Here is a 14,355-nt window from a genome sequence, read left to right as displayed (position 1 = left end):
TCGCTCTTCCAGCACGGATGCCCTAGGCTTGTGGTACGACGACGCTTGTAGGGATGCACACCTACATGCGAGAGACTCAGGCCAAAGCATTTGGAAAGCAGATGTGAACGGCTGGGCCGAGCATCCTCATTCTGATCAAGCGCTCTTCGTGGCTCGGGTGAAGAATTCTAACCGAAGTCGAGACGCGATTCAATACACGGCGAGATGTAAGTGAGGAACTGTGGCCGACGGTCCAGCTCGGACGTTGTGGTATACCATCGCGTGACCAGCATGTCCTGGGCACGGGGGGCATAGCTATCTTACCCATTATCTCGTCTACTAATGTTGCTGCTTGATATCCTCCATCTGACTTGCTCGCTCGGTGCGCGCCCTGTGCCTGCCTCTCTTCTCGCTTGCTTCCCTCTACATTTTAAAAGGTCTGGCGCATCTTCCAATCTGACGTTGCGACTGAACACACCTGCGCACCATTCGGTAGCGCAATTCGTCACACAGGGGCCACAGGGTGCCAAGTACACGCTGGATGGAGCCCGGGGGACAAGTCACGCAAAGCTATGTCGCATCGGGCCGGGTGCAGGTGCAGCGCATCCAGCAGGCGGTGGGCATGGGCAAACGGGACAGATGGACTGCGTCGACATTGCGCTTGAAGGTGAGTCGCATGAGTGGGCTCTGCGAGGCAGGAGCGACTCGCTGATGCCGTCGACGATCTTATCGACTCACTGTGCGTACGTCCATCGACACATTTAGCAAAGGACCTTTTCGCGACGATGCAACAGCTCAATTTCTTCTGCCAACTACCGCAAGACCCATCCAAGACACACATCATATGCGAAAAGATTCCGCAATAGCGCTATATGACCACAGCACGATGATGCAAGGTTTTTGGACTGTCATGTTGCATCTCCGCCGCTCCATTTGTCCATCCTCTCTCGGCCAGCTATGTGTGTGTGTGTGTGCGTGCGTCCATGTAAAAATGCAACCAGAAGGCATGAAAGCAGCCAGCGCGTGCCGTCGAGCTTGAGTGGCTGTGCCGCGTGCCGAGAAGCGCGCACACCGACTGAAGGTGGGTCAAAGGTGGATAGGTCTGATCCTCGGGGTCTCAATAGACTTTGGCCGTGCAACAGCTCAGCCGTGCGCATCGAGGCCGTCGCTTCTCGACGTTGAGAGCGCGGTGGCTTGCCTTGAGGCCATTGAAAAGGGTGAAAAGAAAGAAATCTCGAGGGTGATGCAAAGCCCGGCTCCACCACACACACTTGTGCCTTGCGGGGCTTGCAAGAAAAGAAAGAACTCCACGTTAGTTGATCTGAATTACACTAGACTGTTCCAGTGAAGCATGCAGCACTCCCATAGTCCACCCCACTCGTGGCCATCCCATCCACAGAACTGACCAGACTTTGCCTGTACTGGCAAGCAGCGCTGACCTGTCACTCCACCTGGCAGATCAGACCCGTCGTCTCTAGTCTTTACCTCTTCATGCGCTGCCTGCCAGATCGGATCGCCAGCAGACGCGCGCTGACAGACAGACAGAAACAGGGGTAGGGACAGGGACTGACGGCCGGAGTGATAGCATCTATCACCGATCCGCCTCGCCGCCGCCCTGGACGTCTCCGCGGTGATTTTTGCCGCCCTAGACCCCCTCCATCCGCGACCTCGCCTAGTCTCGTCCAGGAGCAAGGCCTCCTCCCCGCTAACCACTCATGCTATAATCCACATCCAGCGAAGCCAAGCCAAGGCAATTCTGACCGCAGCCTCCAGCTCCATTCCTTGACGTGCTGCTAACTGCAGCCTCATCCGCACCCTCTCTGCCTGGCACCCTTTCATTCATACCCTCTCACGATTCGCCGCTCGCAACGCGGCAACAGATTCCATCCAGATCCATTGGTGGTCAGTCGGTAAAAGCGCACCGTGCTGAACCGGCCTACATCTCTCTCCATCGCCTGTGGCCGAAAGCCAGTCTGGCGCAATGCTCGGCCTCTTGAGCCGCGTTCGTCCGCCTACCCAGGAGTTTGATCGTGAATCTTCAGCAGATGCTCTCCAGCCAGCCAGTGGCTATGCAGCCCGCACATCATCCAGTGCATATGCAGGCGAATCCAGTCCAAGCGCCGGAGCAGCGCCGGCTCTACCTACATCGTTCGAAACCAGCGCTGGACAGGCTGGCAACGCTCTCGCCGTCCCCGACTCAGCCACGACCTCGCACCTACCCAATGCCAACGCCAACACCACTAGCAGCGGCAACCGGCGCCAACTGAACTTTTCCGAGGCATCCACCGTCTCCCCACCCACTCAGGAGCGGCGTGGTAGCCACGGAAGGGAGGCCTCCGGGCGGTCCATCCGCTCCGCTCTCTCCGCCATTTCGCTCGCCAACCTGCGAGAACGCGATCGTGAGGCAATGCTCTCCACCATCGAGAGGCGCCACGTGCAGGTGTCATTGCACAGACCGCAGCAGCAGATGAACGGCGATGATCCGCTCGCGCTAATGGAGGCTGGTTTCGCCGACCGCCCGCCTTTTCCCTTGCAGATGATGCGGCAGCAACTGGCGAACGGCGGAGCAGCAGCAGGCGCCGTTGCCGCCGTGCCACCGTCTGCGTCCGAGCTGGCGGTCCAATCCGCGCTCTTGGGCCCGGCAGGCCGCTCTCAGGTAGTAGCGTCGGAACGCAAGCGCCAAGCGAGCAGGCGCGAGCGCGACGAAGCTGCCACGCTATTTGGGCCGACGCTGAGTAATTACTTTGGCACTGGAAGCTCCTCGAGCGGGGCCGTCAACGGGCGGAGCTTTAGCACCGTCGTCGGGTCCGGCGGGACCGCTATCGGCGCTGCCGGCGGCTCACCGGCCGCAAATGCGAATTTGGCTTCGCCGGGTCTGGCTGCAGGGGGTGCAAGCGGTGCGTTCGGCTCGCGGTGCGCACGCCTCGGCAGTCGAGGACGTGCACGCGGCGCCTCCTTGAGTGGCCTCAGCATGGTGTCACTAGGAGCAGCTACGGACAGTGGCAGCTCCAACTTGGTGCAAGGAGTAGGGATAGAGGCTGCAGCGGGCGTCGCCGTTACTTCCGCAGTGCCAACCGACCTTGAGCCACCGAGCATCGTCAGCGGGCAGCAGGAGCGCGACGAGAACGTCAGCATGGCGGATGGGATCGAGCTGGGCACGCTGGCGCGATGGGTAGATCGGACTGTGGGCTTGTTGCCCGCGCTCGGCGCTACCTCCCCTATTCCTCCTCCTTCTACTGCTCCTGTTGCTCCGGCTACAACGGAAGCTCTGGACACTCGCAGATCCCCGGCGAGTGCTCTGCGGTCGGGCGCTGTGGGTGCCACTGTCGCGCTGCCCCCCGCGCCAGTGGTCTGCACGACATTGCAGTCGTACGTGAACCTCAAACGCAATACCGTCCGCTTGGCGCCGAGCGTGCATGCTGCCCGTGCGCCGCACAGTTCAAAGGCAGCAACGGTAGCATTGGCGCCGAAGACGAACGGTGCGCCGGCGGCGTCGGGCAGGACGCCGGTCATTGGAGCAGGGCCATTGTCGAGCGACGCCACCGCCGTGGCTGCCGGCCTCCCGCCGCCGACACATACGCTGCAGTTCGAATACGACTGCGCGGCGCCGTTCGCCTCGGTGCACATCTTCCTGCGCGCTTCGCGCAAGCACGGATCCTGGGCAAGCTACATCCCGCGTGCGGCGGAAGAGGATGTAAAAAATGGTGCTGAGGAATGGCAGGCAGGCGGCGCGAGCGGGCCAGAGGCGGAAAAGTACCTAGGGGAGCGCGGGATGCCGCCGCAGCATGTCTTGGGCTTCCTTGTTCATGGGGCTACCCTCAAGAAAGGCTTTGCGGCCAAAGCGCAAGCCGACCTTGCGCTGCGCTTGAGCCTCTTTGCGCCCCCGAACTGGGCCAGGAAGGACGAGGCCAGCGGGGACATCAGCAAGGCTGCCCAGGCTCGTGTGGACGCGAACGCGGTCTATGCACCCATCTCGCCCACCTCAGCAGGTGTAGGCAACACTGCAAATATGCTCCCGCCAGCTACTCCCGTCGTGTCCCCCGAGACACCCGCAATGCCGCAGCATCCCAACGCGCCTCTGAGCAAAGAGGAACGAGCAGAACGTGCGGCAAAGGAGAAGGCCGAGAGGGAGACACTCAAGATGGCCATCATCGTCGAAGCGCTGGATGAGGATTGTGGGTCCATCGCCGTGCGGCAAACGCACGACCTTGCCGTTTTGGATCTGGGCTACTGACGCGATTTCACTCCTACCCCTGCCGATCTGCCGTCGAATCCTGCAGGTAAACCATTGCGCGAACCGAATTTGCAGACATCATACCTGCGCGTCAGCTCATTGCCGGCGCGACATCCGGACGGCACAGTCGTTGATGCTGGGGACCGAGTGTGGAGCTTACAGGTCGAAGGCCAAGAAGCAGAGGTAAGTGAGGTTGGCGGTGCTCTGCTCCTCTTCTCTGCGACCAGACTGATCAGTTGGTTTCGCCCTTCATGCTCAGATCGGTCCTCGTCGATTTCAGCTGCAAGAGCTATACGGTCTCTCATCCAAGCCGCCGCCGGTATCAGTCCAGAATACAGACAATGCAGAGCATCCGGAAGATGCTGCCGGGAACGGCGAGGCAGGTATCGTCGAAGACGCAGGCACTCCCTTGGTCGCGGCCGATCTCGACGTGTCTAACGGGTCCGAATGCCTCATTTGTCTCTCCGACCCGCCAACTACGCTTTTACTTCCCTGTACGCATGGACTGTGCCTGCAATGCGCAATACAACTCCGTGAAAGCGTGAAGGGCATCAGAGATTCGGAAAGGCGAAGAGGGAAGCCCCCAAAGCGCAAGTACGCCTGCCCTGTCTGTCGAAGAGGTGAGCTGTCGCACATGCCTCATTGGATCTTGGAATGCGATGCTGATTAGCGGCCCTGCTCCTGCCCCAAGTGTACACCTCGATGCTCCACATCAGCACCGCGGACGAGAAACATGTCGCTTAGCAAGCGGCCACTGCCTAAGCGCTTCCTCGGGTCTCACATCCCATCGCCGCAACGGCTTCGCCCAAGCTCTGCTGCCCTTGCGTTTTGTTCACTCCTTTCATGAATCCAGCATCTTCACATTCTGTGTACTCGATTCTGTTTGCGGAATGCAATGCCCATACTTTATAGGCCATGGTGATACTGCCCGTGCGCTGCAATCGCGACACTTCCATCACCGGTCAGCTGGCCTTTACCTTCGGCTGTGGTGCGAACGTGGACTTCGGTGTCAGTGAATGGCTCTGCGCGCCCAAGGTGGAAAGCTGCATGCATTATTCACCCTGCAATCCTCGAAGACGCTCTTGATATGGATCCTGACATTACCCTCCCCTCCCGGCCCAATGTCGCCTACTTCACCTGCGCCAGGCCCTGGGTGTCGTGCATCCTCAATATTCTCTGCTCCGCTGGCGATGGCCAGCAGCTGCCCGTCGGCGCTGCACGCACCAGTGGAGAGGGGTGAGGGCAGGCGCGCGTATTGGATGATACGCTTCTTGGCAACTGCATCCCAGATGCAGCACATTGCGTCCCCACCAAGCGATGCAAAGGTTCCGTGGCTGCGATGAAGTTGGAGAGCCAGAATCAGAAGCCAGTTGGGGGTGCTCCACGGTCTTTTGCAAGCTAGTGCTCACATTGGGTGGAAAGTCAGGCAATTGACCGGGTAAACAGTGTCAATGCTGTCAACAGCTCGTCGGTGGCATTTGAATGCATATTTCCGGGCAGCGCCGGCGTCGCTATTGTCAAAGAACTCGACAGCTACTCGCCCCTCGACTGAGGAACAAGCGAATCCTATGAATTTGACGGTGGAAGGACGGTGAGTGTTTGCGCTCCTCGTGAAGGGCATTCAAGAACTCACCATCTCCGTTTGGCATGCACTTGACGTCCCGGAGCATGAACTTCAAGCTGGATTCTCTGGTGTACTCTGGCTGTATACCCACATCATCATCCCCCAAATCTGTCCCGCCCGCCTTTGCGTTCCGGAGTGCCTCGCCAAGCTTGTCCAGGTTGAACACCGCTAGAGTCCTGCCAGCCATTGCGACAATGAGCCGCGGTGTGGTATCTACCATCTGCACCTCAGATACGTTGGGCCATGGTGGGGAGACGTCCAGTGCGAGCACCTTGTCCGGAACATTGATCTTCCGTAGCAAGGTGGGGTGCTCGGCGAGAGGGTCCCAAATGCCTATCGTCTTGTCCCAGCTTCCGCTGATTAGCAACCCAGTCCGTGGGCTAAACCGAAGCCTGCATACGGGGGCATTGTGTTTTCCAATGATGTTAACCTGCCCCGTCTCGAGGTTGAGCAGTCGCACTCGCCGATCCAGCCCTCCGGACGCAGCGAGAGTGTCAGAGAGCCAGCAAACATCTAGCACGGCCGCGTCATGGTAGAAAGTTTGCAGGGTTGGCGTCACTTGTGAGCCCTGCAGCGCCTTTTCCGATAGATCCACCAAGCGCACAGTTTTGTCCCACGACGCGATCAGCAGCTGCTGTACCTTGTCGGAAGTGGAAGGCCCTGGATGAAACGCGAGTGCTGATACCGGGTCACTAGGAGGAGGCGTCACCTCAAATTCCGGTCGCACAGGCATGATGACAGCGTGTTCTGACCTCGTCTTTGGTTGGCCTGACTCAAACAGTAGATTGATGGCCTATGGATACCGCAAGACAAAAGGCGAAGGCTCATGTATACTGGCATGAGGGATAAAGCCCGATGGAATGGGCATACGCCTTGTCACTCGCCCCAAGGACGACGGACGCGTTTTCTTTTTCCGCTTTTTAGGGTTGTCTTTTTGTGCTTCTCACGCCTGGCGCTCACCTCATGCCTCTCTTTGACTCGATGAATCTTATGGGTGACTTGGCGAAAGAGATTGCTGCGAGTACGGTGGTTGCCACATCCTCGTCAACGTTTGCCATTGCTTCGTGAACCTGCCGCTGAATACAACGCAGCATGCTGCGATCATCTTATCAATAGGCCTGACTCTGCACATGATCATCATTCTTGAACACGCTGCAGACGTGTAGAACGCCAGCTCGACTGGTGCTAGTGCAAGCCTGTGATCATGGTGCTCTTCTTTACATCTACAGGTACTTACCCCTTTGAGCACCCCCATCGCACTCTTTGCAGCCTCTGACCGCAGTGTTGAAAATGTCTGGAAAGCAGCTGTCGATCCTGCAGCCACAATATACATGGGAAAAGACAAAGTGCGCGACTCCTGTGAAATCACTAAGAGGCTGGGCCTCTGTTCCAGGAGTGCTGACATGGCTTGTTACGCCTCTCGCAGGTAGAAAGTAAGCCCCCTTCTGTACCTTCCCCGCCGTTCTATGTGGCTGCTCCATGGCTCAAGAACAATTGCGAATGAACAGATGAAGATTTGATCAAGTATGGTGACGATAAAGATGTCTGGGTTCATGTCGATAAGGTTAGTCTGTTTTGCATGGCTAGATATGAAGGCTTTACGGCTTGGCCTGACTCAGTCTCACTTCGGTGTGCTCCTTGCGGTAGCTCTCCTCGGCACACGTTTACATTCGACTCTCAGACTCTATGACCTGGGACAACATTCCTCAAGGTCTGCTCTACGACTGCGCGCAGTTGGTGAAGGCGAACAGCATCGAAGGTACCACGACCACGCATGTCGGCGAGCATCGCTGACGACCCCGTCTGACCGAGTGCACTTCTCTTGTGCAGGGAACAAGAAAAACAATGTCACGGTTATTTACACGCCATGGACCAATATCAAAGTATGCTTGGGGTGGCCCGGCAGCACTAAGGCCTGGTGGGCTTGCTGACTAGGTGCGCCCCACATGTAGAAAACTGGTGACATGGCGATAGGCGCCGTAACGTTCCACAATGAGCAGATGGCGAGTCTCTTAATGGAAGAACATCCTTTCCCTATCCCACTCTGGCGCAATTCTGACCGTACCATGTCCTTTGATTAGCAGGTCAAGCGAATTCACGTGAAGGAGCGCGAGAATGCGATTGTGAACCGATTAAATAAGACTAAGAGGGAAGTTGCTGTGGACCATGAAGCGGTACGGCAAGAGCGAGAGAGGGAAAGGGGGCGCGAAAAGAAAGCTGCGGCCACGGAGGCTGTGCGTACGGAATGACCGCGCCTTCGCCTTCAGCCCATGCTGACTATAGCTAAACTTATTCTGGCAGAGAAATGCGCAGCTCGTAGCTCAACGAGCGTATGCCGCAGATAAGGAGGCGCGAGACTACTCAAAGTGTACGTGGGGTTCAATGAGCATGAATGCTTTGGCGCCCGACTGATCTTTTGGAACGTTGCTCCACTTGTCCTTTGTACGCCACGATCCATGGCACATGTGGTTTCTTGTGATCTGCGATACCAAAGTGTTTTCACCAGAGGCGTTGGCGGCAGCAAACGAGGAGAAAGAGCGAAAGGCGAAATTGAAGGCCCTGCATGCTGCGGATGGTGAAGTGGCTCCGGAGGGTGAAAAGGATGATGCAGGAGGGAACGACAGCGACGACTCATTCATGTAGTCGGAGTACATACAACGCAATGCCTCTCTCGGTACCCCTACGGAAGAGACTTTACTTCCACACGCAGTAACTGCCGAACACAGGTCAGCATGTTTGTGAACGGTAGCACAAAGTCCCTTCGAACTAATCGTCGTGTTGAGCATACTTTACAAGACTGAGTAGAGCGTGGCGTCCATGCACTGGTCTTATGAATGCAAGAAGCCACTCTGAAGAGTGTTACATTAAAGTATGACTCGCATCTGGACGGGGCCTTCCACCGATACCTCCTGCGCAGATGACGCGGTTGCTCTCAGGTGGCGCTTCGCAATTTCCATTGTCAGCCGTGTGACTCTTTGTAAATATGAGAATATCGCAACGGCATCTTTCGTAAACTCGCCGATGCTGGACTAGAAAAGATGTAGGGTATAGATTTTAGCATAGAACGAAGGCATGCAGCGTGCTAGCTGGCTGGTGAAACGGTGGCAAGCGCCAATAAGCCCCTTGTGTGTGTGCCTGCGAAATTACAAATTTGGGCCACTGCGTTCCGGGGAGCCACATTCCACCACGGTGTTTAAGAATGCGGAGTGCACACTACTTACATTTTGGCACAGAGCAGGCCCCTCGAGCCGCGCCACTTGAGGAGGGGGCGCAATTAGCGGCAGCAAGGCAGGCATACATCTACCATTTATCTCATTTGGGTTCTTTCCGCATCACACTCCGCTTTACGATCTTTGAACTGCATCCAGATCTATGTGATAAGTGAGTGCCTCCCATTGGCCTGAAGTGATGGGGGTTATTGATGAAATTGGAGATGCCACGCCTTGGCCAAGCGGATTTTATGACATTGACGCCCTAGGTGAACGTCAAGCACTCCTGAGTTGTATGCTATGTCCCCCTGGTACCAATCCCGAAGCGACCAAACGAGTGCGCCGCTCTTCCCTGAGCAACAATTGCTTTGATCGCTTCATAGTCGAGACCCTACGCGCAGCATCACAGCCGGCAGCACTTGGTGACTTCCATACATCCTGCCCTCGTCAACATGGTCCTCCCCGGAACATTTTTTGCACCGCGGAACAGCTCCGGTAGCGACGAGGAGGAGCTCCGGAAGGACCGTGCTGCTTGGAATCAGAAGCCGGTCGATGCAGACCTCGAACAGAAGTTGCAGCAGATTAGCGCATTTAGGGAACGATTAGCCCGCGAGAAACGGCTGGGAGCGGTATCTTCGTCATCCTTATCGGCTGCTAATTCTACGTCATCGATCCCCGCCGGGCGAACAACTTTGCAAGCTGGCACGAGGAGGGGAGAGCAACACCATGAAGATCGTAGGCGTCGATCCACTCTGGATTCAGACCAGGACCATGGGCTAGAGCACGCGTCCTCTAGCTCCCGACCAACATCCAAGCTGGATGTACGGTCCAGCTCGAGCGAACGCCGAGACGCTGATGTTCGCCCCTCCGCCCCTACGCTCATGGTGACATCGTTGTCTCCTCCTGCAGCAGAGGCTCCAAGCTCACCGCCTACACTTGGTGCCCGTCGGCGCTCGTCCAACTTCCAGCTACCGAAGCTTAAGACGAGAGACTTTGCATTCCACCCATCCAGTCAACGTTCGACTGCATTTGGAGAAGCTCAGTGCTCGAATCCTCTGTCAATAACACGTACGATCAGTTTCAAGGATGCCAAACCTACTCCCAGTCGGTTGCGCGGTTCCATGGGCCATAGTCACCATGATGATCATGCACGCGCGTACAATGGCCGTGATGACGATGACGCGCTGCACACACCGTACAACGCACGAACCCTCCATGCCAACCTTTCGTCAGCAGGCATTTCATCCTCTTCACGCTACCGGCCGCGTGGCAGTGGCAGGGGCACGCTATCCGCTTGGCCTAGTCATGCCGACCCGGTTAGCCCGTTTTCCACAGACACGGACGGCGAATCGACCATGGACGAAGACGGTGCAGGTGTCGGAACTGGGAAGTTCCACCTTCATATTGGATTCCTCGAGCGACTCCGGGAGAGGCGCAGGCGTTTGCACGAGGAGGATGAGAGGCAGGTCGCCCATGCAGCAAAGATTGCTGCTGTGGGTGCTACCAGCACCATCGGCGAGAAAGGCAGCGAGCACGGGCCGGGCGGTGAAGAAGGCCGCGCCGTAACTGCCGAAGGAAGATTGGAGGAAATAGAAGAGTTCGCGCTCAGAATATACCGAAAGACGCCCATCTTTTCTGGAGTCATGGCCCCATTTGCGATCATGCTTGAGTGAGTTTTTCCGCAGGCTATATGCGCCTTAGTTGACACCGTACTAACGTTTGACTTCCTGGTTGCGCTCAGGGTGCCTGGCCTCACGTCGAAATGGTACGTCCGCACGCCCACACCTGGCATAAGCGTAGTGTATCAAGACAACCCGGCGCTTCTTGATGTCGGGCTGGCGATTAGCATGGGATCTGCCATCATTGCAAACATCTTCATCATCCTGCGCTTTCTCGAGCTTTTGCGACCTCGATTTTCGACGGTTGTCGCGGTTATCTTTCTCACATTTCACGATATCATTAATGTCATGGCGCTCTCGATCTTCGGCGTCATTCATGCTGTTGGCGATGGTGAGTGGTTCGATCGTAACGTCTCGCTCGACGCCGAAGAGTATTCTGGCGGATTCTGTTATGGGTCTTCGATTGATGTGATCTCTCGACTCTTATCACTCGGAAGGCTTCACCTATAGCGAGAGCTTTTATATGACACTTGGCTCGACTGTGGCCTCCATCATGGTGAATGTCACCCTGATCATCGATTTCATCTCAACGAAGAACTTCGGCAATGCGGGATCTGGCCTGACGCAAAAGCAGAAAGAACTTGTGGGTCTGTTCGGTCGATTCCTTGCCTTCCATTTGCGATCTGACTTTTTCTCGTGCGCACTGCGCACCACCATCTCTTCCGGACAGGTGATCATGGCGATGGTCTTCCTGGTCTACCTCTCACTCGGCAGCCTGCTTTACGCGCTCATTCTCGGAGACCGCTTCGAGAATTCTCTTTACTTCGTCTTGTGCACGATCACTAGTGTTGGCTTTGGTGATATGTTGCCCGCAACCCTGGCCTCAAAGATCATCCTCTTTTTCTATGCCCCTGTCGGGATCGTACTTGTCGCACTCGTCATCGCCACTGCGCGGCAAACCATTCTGGAGTCCTTTGAGAAGACGTACAAGAAACGCAGAACAGAGTTCCGGAGACGATACGAAGACAAGCAACGAGCACGCAAAGACAATAGACGGCAGAACAAGACATTACGCTGGTTATATCGAGGACGAGGCGCCAAGCCTATCTCGAGTTCGGGGGGCATAGGCGGCGGAGAGAATCAGGATAGCACTGGGAAAAGCCGAGTAACGCCAGGATTTTCATTCAGAGGGAGCCCAGCGTCGCTACGAAAGAAAACCATGACCCTACTGTCTTCGCCTTTCTTCACCAGGAGATTCGTCGAAGAGCAGGACAAACAGTATCAGACAGTTGACAAACAGACACATACCTCGGAAAGATCTGATCCGAGGCCTGGCCACGAGGCTCACAAGTCGACAAAAGCTACTACGCCTTCTAAATCAAGCTCGGCCGACGAGAAAGATGTAAGAGGCACCTCGTCGTCGTCATCAGCGAAGAAGGCATCGGCCGAAGGCCCCAGCGCGGACAAGGCGGCAGAGGGGACAACGGAAGCACAAGTAAACTTTCAGGTGCTACACACCGAAGCCGAGCAAGCACCAAGAGCTTTTGCCAACTCGACACAGTCCATGACGCTAGTCGCGACCGAAAATACTCCCCTTGCCGAGGTAGACACATCCGTAGATGGCGTGGACTCCAACGAAGAGGATAAGGCTGGGGACACAGAACCAGCGCGAGAAGAGGACAAAGAAATGCATTCGCACGATGGTTTTGCTGAAGCAGAGCTTGACGAGATGGAAAAGGAGCTGAAGAAGCAGCGCGAAGAGCTTGAAGCAAATTGGAAAGCTTACAAGGCAAAGATTATCGAGACAGAGCGCACCGAGGTGAGGCCTGCTTCTATACTGGACCTCGACTTAGACCGTCTGAATTTAACTCGTGCGCTTTGCACATGACAGTTCTATGCGAAGCTCTCTGTAGCTGCTTCGCTGTTCTTCTTGTTCTGGACCATTGGAGCTCTCGTCTTTATGTTCACTGAAGGCTTTGACTATTTCACTGCGTTTTACTTCTGCTGGGTGACGATGATGACAATCGGCTATGGCGATTTTACTGCGCGCTCACCGCCTGGGAGGTGAGTGCAGGTCCGCATACAAGCGGGTGTTGCCATACGTACCTTCCGGCTGATTAAATAAAATTCCAACTCCATCGGATGTGCTTGCTGAACCGTCTAAATTTTCAAATGCTCCCTTCCGCAGAGCCTTCTTCATCATCTGGATGCTCTTCGGCATCGGTATCCTGACCGTCGTATTCGCAATCATTGGAGACGCCTGGGGGTCAATGTATCACAAAACCATCATGAAGGGTTCGAAGCGGCAAGCAGTGACAAAAAGCCGCCAACGGCAGAGGCTGCATAAGCTTGCAATGTCCAGGCAACACTCCCCCATGACAGGTTCAGGGCGCGCGCCGATGACTCCAACGACCTCGACCACTGCGCATGCCTCGGCCGATATCGAAAAGTCGCCTAAAGCTTTAGAAAGTCGCAACACCTTGATATCAGCACAGCACTCCGCCCCTGCTTTGCATCAAAGGCTAGACGAACATTTGGCTGAACAGCGACTTCATGCCGGCCACGAGAATGTACCCGACCATGAGCTGGAAGGTCTGGCTCTCGGGCTCGCTCGCGCTGGCATGGCTTTGCATGAACATGCTTCTCGTTTCATGCTGGAACAGCGCCATTCGCTGCAAGCAGCACTGTCCAAGCTTCCAAATTGGCATGACTTTGTGCCGGAGAGGCGCGTGCAATACAGCAGAGAACAACTGCATGAATGTGTCCTCGTGGCCGAGTCGATCGGCGACCCGACTTCCATTCAGGCGGCGCAGCAGCTGCTGACGATGCATCAGCTCGAAGAACAACTGACGCTAGTCGTCAAGAATGCACATGTAATGACAGACACGCTTTCTCGACAGCAGCAAGAGATTTCCGACCTGCAGGCAAAGATGGCAGACAGTGCAGCAGGCTCTGCATCGAGTCCATCGACCCCTACATCAGATCCAAATGTCCGAACTCCCCAGGCGGAAGAAACCTCAGAATTCGTCGCTTGAAAGGGTTCATGCGCTTTCCAATGGATCGACCCTCACCCTCTGCTCGTTGCACCCACCCACCGCCTTCGTTCAGGCTCTGTTAATTCTCAAGCAAAAAAAAACTCGGATCGCTTGCAGTTCTTTGTCCGCACTATGCATATATCGCGTCTCCGTACACCTTTGCGTTGTTTTGTGCAGTCAATTGTATTTCACATGTATATGTACTATGCTCACAATTCACATCCTGCCCCTGCCGATTGCTCCATCGCATTCCATACCTATGAAGAAGTCAACGCTGCCTAACTTGAGACAGAGTCTGTTTCCTGGCGGCGATGCTTTCGGTCGGGAGTCATTGGTGGCCGTGAGATGGCAGAGGCGGCAGCGCGCCCAATTTACTTGTTGTCAGATTATAGTAAAAAGAAGAGACCAAGATTCAAGAGGCGAGTCGCGCATTCGTTTCCAAGGGCAAGAAAACAAAGAATGAGGCAAATGTGGCCGTTGAGGTGTCCCTCACTCTATTCATCACGAATGTCAGCATCAGGCACCACGCTTGAAGCACGAAGCATGAAGCGTGGACGCGGAATGCTGAACCACTAAGTGGCGAACGCGCTTCGCGCTGAACGTTAAAACAATGTCCAAAAGGACATGCTGCGTTGCATACGGATGGACTGGACCT

The 14,355-nt window shown here is 55.9% G+C and overlaps 5 protein-coding genes across 5 annotated transcripts; 4 read left to right on the top strand and 1 right to left on the bottom strand.

Moving 5' to 3' along the window:
* The first annotated feature begins 90 nt into the window (after positions 1 to 90).
* On the top strand, positions 91 to 995 carry K437DRAFT_254256 (uncharacterized protein). Its single transcript, XM_013389860.1, has 2 exons — positions 91 to 646; positions 745 to 995. Exons 1-2 carry the CDS (start codon positions 322 to 324, stop codon positions 843 to 845), a joined length of 426 nt encoding a protein of 141 aa, XP_013245314.1. The 5' UTR covers positions 91 to 321; the 3' UTR covers positions 846 to 995.
* Positions 996 to 1,748: 753 nt separating this feature from the next.
* K437DRAFT_7032 (uncharacterized protein) lies at positions 1,749 to 5,093 on the top strand. The gene is made up of 4 exons (XM_013389798.1): positions 1,749 to 4,154; positions 4,260 to 4,396; positions 4,473 to 4,833; positions 4,905 to 5,093. The coding sequence occupies exons 1-4, from the start codon at positions 1,961 to 1,963 to the stop codon at positions 4,955 to 4,957; spliced, it is 2,745 nt and encodes a 914-aa protein (XP_013245252.1). The 5' UTR covers positions 1,749 to 1,960; the 3' UTR covers positions 4,958 to 5,093.
* K437DRAFT_254254 (WD40 repeat-like protein) lies at positions 4,911 to 6,632 on the bottom strand. The gene is made up of 4 exons (XM_013389859.1): positions 5,847 to 6,632; positions 5,623 to 5,779; positions 5,274 to 5,547; positions 4,911 to 5,196 (listed from the first exon to the last, which is right to left on the bottom strand). Exons 1-4 carry the CDS (start codon positions 6,568 to 6,570, stop codon positions 5,176 to 5,178), a joined length of 1,176 nt encoding a protein of 391 aa, XP_013245313.1. The 5' UTR covers positions 6,571 to 6,632; the 3' UTR covers positions 4,911 to 5,175.
* A 337-nt stretch (positions 6,633 to 6,969) lies between these two features.
* Positions 6,970 to 8,528, top strand: K437DRAFT_254253 (DUF814-domain-containing protein). Its single transcript, XM_013389858.1, has 10 exons — positions 6,970 to 7,066; positions 7,143 to 7,183; positions 7,264 to 7,270; positions 7,346 to 7,401; positions 7,485 to 7,596; positions 7,668 to 7,720; positions 7,790 to 7,840; positions 7,922 to 8,071; positions 8,139 to 8,205; positions 8,332 to 8,528. The coding sequence occupies exons 1-10, from the start codon at positions 7,042 to 7,044 to the stop codon at positions 8,478 to 8,480; spliced, it is 711 nt and encodes a 236-aa protein (XP_013245312.1). The 5' UTR covers positions 6,970 to 7,041; the 3' UTR covers positions 8,481 to 8,528.
* Positions 8,529 to 9,188: 660 nt separating this feature from the next.
* K437DRAFT_254252 (uncharacterized protein) lies at positions 9,189 to 13,934 on the top strand. The gene is made up of 6 exons (XM_013389857.1): positions 9,189 to 10,715; positions 10,788 to 11,056; positions 11,163 to 11,308; positions 11,396 to 12,484; positions 12,557 to 12,729; positions 12,854 to 13,934. The coding sequence occupies exons 1-6, from the start codon at positions 9,499 to 9,501 to the stop codon at positions 13,698 to 13,700; spliced, it is 3,741 nt and encodes a 1,246-aa protein (XP_013245311.1). The 5' UTR covers positions 9,189 to 9,498; the 3' UTR covers positions 13,701 to 13,934.
* Positions 13,935 to 14,355: the final 421 nt, after the last annotated feature.

Source organism: Tilletiaria anomala, assembly GCF_000711695.1.
Source record: "Tilletiaria anomala UBC 951 chromosome Unknown K437scaffold_10, whole genome shotgun sequence".
Taxonomy (NCBI): Eukaryota; Fungi; Basidiomycota; class Exobasidiomycetes; order Georgefischeriales; family Tilletiariaceae; genus Tilletiaria; species Tilletiaria anomala.
This window is presented reverse-complemented; position numbering and strand designations above follow the sequence as displayed.